General features: G+C 43.0%; 1 protein-coding gene across 3 annotated transcripts; it reads right to left on the bottom strand.

Moving 5' to 3' along the window:
• Positions 1–467: 467 nt before the first annotated feature.
• nup50 (nucleoporin 50) lies at positions 468–6,040 on the bottom strand. 3 transcript variants are annotated; one of them, XM_088003502.1, is made up of 8 exons: positions 5,873–6,040; positions 4,287–4,458; positions 4,126–4,209; positions 3,842–4,031; positions 2,448–3,053; positions 2,240–2,321; positions 2,048–2,166; positions 468–1,224 (listed from the first exon to the last, which is right to left on the bottom strand). In XM_088003502.1, the coding sequence occupies exons 2-8, from the start codon at positions 4,353–4,355 to the stop codon at positions 1,025–1,027; spliced, it is 1,350 nt and encodes a 449-aa protein (XP_087859628.1). In that variant the 5' UTR covers positions 4,356–4,458; positions 5,873–6,040; the 3' UTR covers positions 468–1,024. The 3 variants fall into 3 exon arrangements, with proteins under 3 accessions (XP_087859628.1, XP_014827636.2, XP_014827637.2); XM_014972150.2 differs by having other exon boundaries at positions 4,287–4,365; XM_014972151.2 differs by having other exon boundaries at positions 4,287–4,360.
• Positions 6,041–6,326: the final 286 nt, after the last annotated feature.

Genomic DNA, 6,326 nt, shown 5'->3' with positions numbered 1-6,326 from the left:
AATGAGACGCCCTTCAACTATAAGTTACATCAACAAAAACATGGCCATCTTCCTGCTTTTTCTACATTTTGCTCAATTGTAACACTCGTGACTTTAAGTGCAACAAATAAAACTCACAGAAAAGGCCACTATATCCAAGCATATTATTGGTAAAGTTAAGTGGAAGGACAAAGTGCATTGGAACTTAAACTTTGGAGGATTTAAAATTGAATAAACACAAACTGAATTCAACCCATGTAGACTATGTGGAATGATGGTGTAAGCATTATGCCATGAATACATTTTGATGTGTTCAGACACATCAGTTTGGATACATCAAAATGCTTGAAAAGGCCATGTTGACTTAAGAAGAATAGAAAACAAAAACTGCTAAAATAAAATTTGGAGCTTTACTTACTTTGTAAACAAACTTGTAATTTAGATGAGTTTGAAAACAAAACCAGGTTATGACAGCCACGCGGCCAGGATCGTTTGTTTCCTTTTATTCTTTACAAATGAGTCTCATCCTGAAGGCCAAACAAAGGACACTTGGAAAGCCACAGTTCATGTTTACAGGACAACAGAGTAAAAGTGTTCTGATTCACTCCCACACCGTTTCACTCGAGTTTCTGTCAGAGTAAAAATCCTGCAGACACAATAAATAGTTTCCAGAACATTCACTCAGCAGATTCACTCTAAACGCTCCTTAAAATATATATAAAAACAAATATTACTGCAGGTGTTTAATTTGTAAAACCAAATCGACTGGCCCTTTGTTTGGAAGTTCACCCCCCCTCCCCAATTTCCTCCAACAAACCAACTCGTTTGGATCCGCGCTCCGGTCCCGATCCGTCCAGTCGGAACAGAACTGGGACGGCAGCATGGACCCAGAGGGAATGTAGTCGCACTACGACCCGTTTCAGATTTAAACAAAAACATTTCACAGCATGATGACTGAACAGCTGATGTAGCAGGATGAGTTGGAACAGAGTGAGGGTGACCGGGTCGGGTCAGGGAGGCTCAGGCGGCGCCGCTTGGTTCCGCCTCAGCCTTTCTTCTCCTCCAGCGTCTTGTGGAGCTCGTCGGCGTCCTCGGCGGTCTTCACTCGGATCAGCAGGGGGACGGCTACGCTCGGGTTCTTGTCGTCGACGGGCGGGTTCGGCACGCAGACCACCATGACGTTGTTCTTCCCGACACGCGAGCAAGGCAGGGTGGATGGCACCAGGATGTTCAGCAGGATGTTTCCTGACCAGGAAAAAAAAAAGAATCAGAAACGTTTATTAGAAAATACACAGATGAATAAAAACTCTCAATTAATAACTTTTTATCTTCAATTTAAAGCTTTAAAAGCGACTGAAGGTGAGATAAAAAAAACTTGGACTAAAAGTTTTACTTCAATAGATCAAACTGACTGCAGTTCATGTGTTTGTCCAGCAGGTGGAGCCGTTTGACCACAGCTTTGAGGTGGCTCCTGCAACGCCTGATTGAAAAGTTGAAAAGTTTCATTCGCCTCATCTGATCAGCAGCCCGTTAATGAGCCACTTTGATCAGGTGTGTCGAACAGTTTACTACGGATTTATTATTTTGAGGGTCTGAAAACAAGATTCAGCTGCTGAGAACATGGAGGATGATGAAATAAAAACATTTAAATTAAACATGTCCAACCATGCAACAGCTGAGTTAAAATCTCTAAGATCATTCAGAAAAAACTGGATCTATTTAAGTTTATCTCCCAACTGCAGCGCCACCTGGTGCCAGATCTGAATAATTCATCTTTCTCCACCCAGTTTGTTATAAACTTGACCGAAACAATAAAACAAGCAGGTTCATCTCAGCAATATGATTCAAAATACAATTATTTCAGTAAATTCAACAAGTGAAATGTAATTTATTTCTGCTAATTTCGGGGATTATTGGTCAGTTAATGAAAACGCTAAACTCAGTTTGTCAGAAAACCAGAATAAGAGCCAGAAATGTTCTCAGTTCTTGGTTTTACTGAAATGAAACTTCCTCCTCTGGGACGCGTTTACTGACTGGCTGATGGTGTGGGAATTTGGAGGTGTTTTACCCAGGTTGGTGTCAGCTCTGACGATCATCTGGGTCTTCCCCTCTGCGGTGCGTTTGAGGTGCAGCGTTCCCACGCCTTTCTCTTTGAACTCCGACTCCTTCTTGTAGAATAACTTACACCTGATGGAAACGAGGAAACGCTCCGTTATTTCTGTAAATGACTGAGCGCCGCTGCCAAAATTTCCACACGTACTTCTTGGAGTAGAAGGCGTCATCCTCTTTGACCTCCTTGACCTCTGGTTTGGGAGGCTCCTCTGATTCTTCGTCTTTGTCGTCTGGAAGGAAAGGAAAGAGAAAAAGTTCAGATTTCTTCCAGTAAACAAGAAGAACAGCAGCAACATCCGATTTGATGCAGAATATTCCAGAACAAAGAGTAAAACATTGGCGGCCATGTTGGCGACCTGCAGCCGGGGCATCTGAAGTTTTGGTCCCGCCGAAGGACAGTGCCGCCGAGGGTCCAGCTGATCCAAACGGGGAGCTCTGATTGGACGAGGAGGAGAAGGAGAAGCTGGGGACGGACGGTTTGGACGTCAAGGACCCCAAGGCGGGTGCGTCCACCTTCTGCCCGAAGTTAAAGGACACGCCGGCGGGGAGCGGCGCCGAGCCGGAGCGTTTCTGACCCGGATCCTCTGTCGAGGTTTTACTGAAGGAGAACAGAGCCACTGAGGAAGAGGAGGAGGAGGAGGGTAATAAAGAGGGAGCAGGAAGAGAGGGGGTGGAGGCGTCTCCCTGCTGCGTCTCCTCAACGCCGGCGCCATACTGCCGCTCGATGCTGGCCAGGTGGCGCTCGTAGTCCCTGAATATGGGGTTGAGGTCGCATAGCGGGTTGTCATTCACATGCTTGCTGATCCAGTCGCGCACCGACTGGTTGAGCGCCGTCAGCTGCCGGCTGTACTCCCTGCTGCGGCTGCAGGGGGCGGGGCTAGGGCCGGGGGCGGAGCCATTGGTCTGCTGGGCCGCGATGTCAGCGCCGGGCTGGGCTGAGGATGGCCCATTGAACGCCACACCTGAGAGGAGAGAGAGAGAGAGAGGCGGGTGAACAAGGAGCAGGAAGAGAGAGAGAGAGAGGGGGCGAGCAAGCCCCTCCCCCTCATCACACTGCATCACAGAGCAGCAGAGAAGCCTGGACCTCATGAAGGTGCATTTACTGCAGGTGTGTGTGTGTGTGTGTGTGTGTGTGTGTGTGTGTGTGTGTGTGTGTGTGTGTGTGTGTGTGTGTGTGTTAAACATTCTGGGTTGAATGTTTGTGTTTCTGCAGGTGAGGCTCTGACAGCTGATCAATTTTCTCTGATCATCCAGTCGAATAAAAACAAGAAAATAAAGATTCAGACTCTAAACAGCAGATCAGACATAAAAAGCGGAAAAGTCGGTTTCTACGCTCTCAACATGTTTATACAACAGTTTAATCTCCTAAATAAAATTATTTTTCTTTGTGATTCAATAAATTAATGAGTGATTTAGATCATATTTTACACATAAACAGGCTAAAGACATTTATTATCTTATTGAAAGTGTAATAATCACCTAAATAAAATATAGAATATTTTCTTTTTCCTGACATGAAATAAAAAATCTAAAACATTAAAAACCTGCAGAGTTCATCCAGATGTTCAACTGAATGTTTAACAGCTGGAGACACTTTTACTCATCTTTCCTCCAGTTTAAGACTAAAACTGAAGGTTCAACTTTTGCCAACATGATGATAATCTGAAACTCTCAGTGCATCAACACTAATAACTGCCAGCGTTAAAGACGAGGCATTCAGTGTTGCTACGGTAACAGCAGCTTTCCTCACCGGCCTTCGCAGCAGACGGGAATCCTGAAAACGGAGGCGTGGAGCCGGTTCCGTTGCTCAGGCCTCCGAAGCCTTTAAAGCTGCCGGTACCCCCGAACCCGGAGAACGCTGTGAGGCTGCTGGAGGGCGTGGTCGAGGGCGCTGCCATGGAGAAGCCTTTAAACCCTTTGAAAGCTCCTCCCCCTTCACTCTGAAACACAAACAGAAAATGGTGAGATCAGCAACTAGCAGGGACTAGCTGCAGCTAGCAGTTGCTAGAGGGGAGAAACAGGAAGTGGTTCTACCTCTCCTCCAGTGTTTCTGCGTTTGGCCTTCTTTATGGCGCGGTTCTTCAACACATCCTCACTCGCAACAGAAAATGTCCCAGCCTGGTGGAGAGCAGCCAATCACAGCTCAGTAATGTTGCCTTCACATACAAAACGTCAACATGGCGTCGTGAACCCACCTCCTCGCCCTCCTCCTCCTGGTCCCAGTTCCTGTCTGTCAGCTCCTTATCAGCGATCCTCTTCGCCATCACACCTGCTCTAGGAGAACATCAGCATCGTCGTCATCAGCTGGAGCAAACTCTTCCTCATTCTGATAGTCTTCCTCACCTTCAGTCTGGTTCTGATTGGCTGCTTTAGAATTAAAATGCAGCTTCAATAATTAATAGTTTAACTAAACAACAGCCAGGTGGGCTTTTATAGGGCTTTTATGTTAATTTTAGCTGCTGCCACAAAACCAAGGTAACCTGATGAGAGCAAATGGATCATTTTAAGAAAATAAAAGTACAATATTCATCAGCACTATGAATTCAACAAATACAGAACAGAACATCTGGTGAGTTTTAGTTAAAATTTTTTGCTAGATGTTTCAATAATGTTTGAAATGAAATGAAATGAAATTTTATTCGAACATGATACAAATATAAAAATAAAATAGTGCACAGTAACAAGGAGTGCATAAGAAAGAAGAGAAAATACAGATTTTTTTGTTTCAGTTAACATATCATGCTCAAAATGGGGTAGGAAGAAGTGAGAACTTATAAACTCCTACCCCCTAAACACTTTTGTGGAAGAAAAATACTTATTTTAAAGTATCTCTACTGAGTAAAAGTTCTGGATGTTCAACTCACTGTGAGTAACTTCACTGAATGAAGAACCAATTTAGTTTAACCAAATTGGCATCAGACAAACCTACAGTTTACGTTAAAGTGAGACCTCTTGTCTGTGCACAATTTTGTTTTCTAGTTATTTTCTGTCTTTTTGACATATAAACGCATCAGCTACTGTAGGTATTGATTTCATGGGTATAATATTGAAAAAATATAATTTGGAAAAGTGTTTATTTAACCTGAATTTGTTGCTTTGAAATTATGTTATTAATTCCCATTAATGTTTTCATTTTAGTATTTAAAATATCAGAATTTGCTAATATCTTTACATTTATGTGTTTATCAGGAGTTATTTAAATATTAAATCAGAGATCCTGATCAGTTAGTTATAGTATTTATTACTGCTGAGTACTTATTACTCTTAATTGAGTGAAAATCTGTTGTAGTAGTGCTAATCTTACCTGGGTCTAATTTATGACCACTCCATCCTCCTCTGAGTTTATATCGAACATTTTAAAGCAACCAATGTTGTGAATCAACACAAAATGCAACAGGAAATAAAATATTTACACAGCTACGAATTAATTACGAAGATCTGGGAAAATCTAGATGACTAAAGTTCAAATAATGGCTGCAATACCTGCCGTTAATGGCAGTTGACAGTTAATTAGCTTCATTTATTAGCTTTCGTCGCGGATTAATCATGGACCAAAACTCCAACTTCCAAAGTGTTCAACTTTAATGAGGTATGCTGTTAAACTTGTATTACTTTACATCGTCAGACTCTGTTATGATGCCGCTGTTGGACTCGGAGTAGTGTTAGCTCAGCTAGCCGGCTAGCCACGGCTCACCGGGCGGCCTGTTAGCAGCTAACAGCTAACAACCACGTATAAAGCGCTAATATGTGTCTTAACCAGTTTTATTAAAGTTAGACAAACCTTTAATACGGGACAAGTTCCGATCTCTCCCTCTGAGCGACTGTCTGGCTGATCCAAGTGAAGCAAACCGTTTTAAAACCTCTCCTAAATTCACTGGAATCGCCTCAGTGTGTTTCAAATCAGAGCCGCCATTTCACACAGCGGCTGAGTCCGCGCGGCCCACCTTCTCCCGCATGCGCAATAAGAGAAACGGCATTCACTCTGGGATTTGTAGTCCACAACTAAAGGAAATTATTATGCTGAATTCCAGTCGCCCCTAAAAATTTTATTTAGTATCAAAGAACGAGATGCTTTCAGTTAAAAGGCGTTATTGTTGCCAGTGACCAGACTAAATACTGATAATAAGTTTTCTGTTTTGTATTAAAGCAACTTTGTTAGTTTTGATACTCAAGGCAACTCAATTTGTTGGTAAATTTCTTCTGCCCTCATCATGACTTAAAAAAGGCTAAAGAAG

The sequence above is a fragment of the Poecilia mexicana genome, unplaced genomic scaffold, assembly GCF_051168715.1.
Source record: "Poecilia mexicana isolate PSO_F unplaced genomic scaffold, ASM5116871v1 scaffold_23, whole genome shotgun sequence".
Taxonomy (NCBI): domain Eukaryota; kingdom Metazoa; phylum Chordata; class Actinopteri; order Cyprinodontiformes; family Poeciliidae; genus Poecilia; species Poecilia mexicana.
Note: the sequence above shows the minus strand (reverse complement) of the source record. Positions and strands in the feature narration are given on the sequence as shown.

Bases quoted from the DNA above. Each gene is read 5' to 3' on its own strand.
- nup50 (XM_088003502.1), bottom strand. From the start codon at position 4,355: ATGGCGAAGAGGATCGCTGATAAGGAGCTGACAGACAGGAACTGGGAC. The intron at 4,032-4,125 runs GTAGAACCACTT...TTTGTGTTTCAG, and splicing joins GCAGAAACACTGGAGGAGAG to AGTGAAGGGGGAGGAGCTTT. The intron at 2,322-2,447 runs GTCGCCAACATG...CTTTCCTTCCAG, and splicing joins TTCAGATGCCCCGGCTGCAG to ACGACAAAGACGAAGAATCA.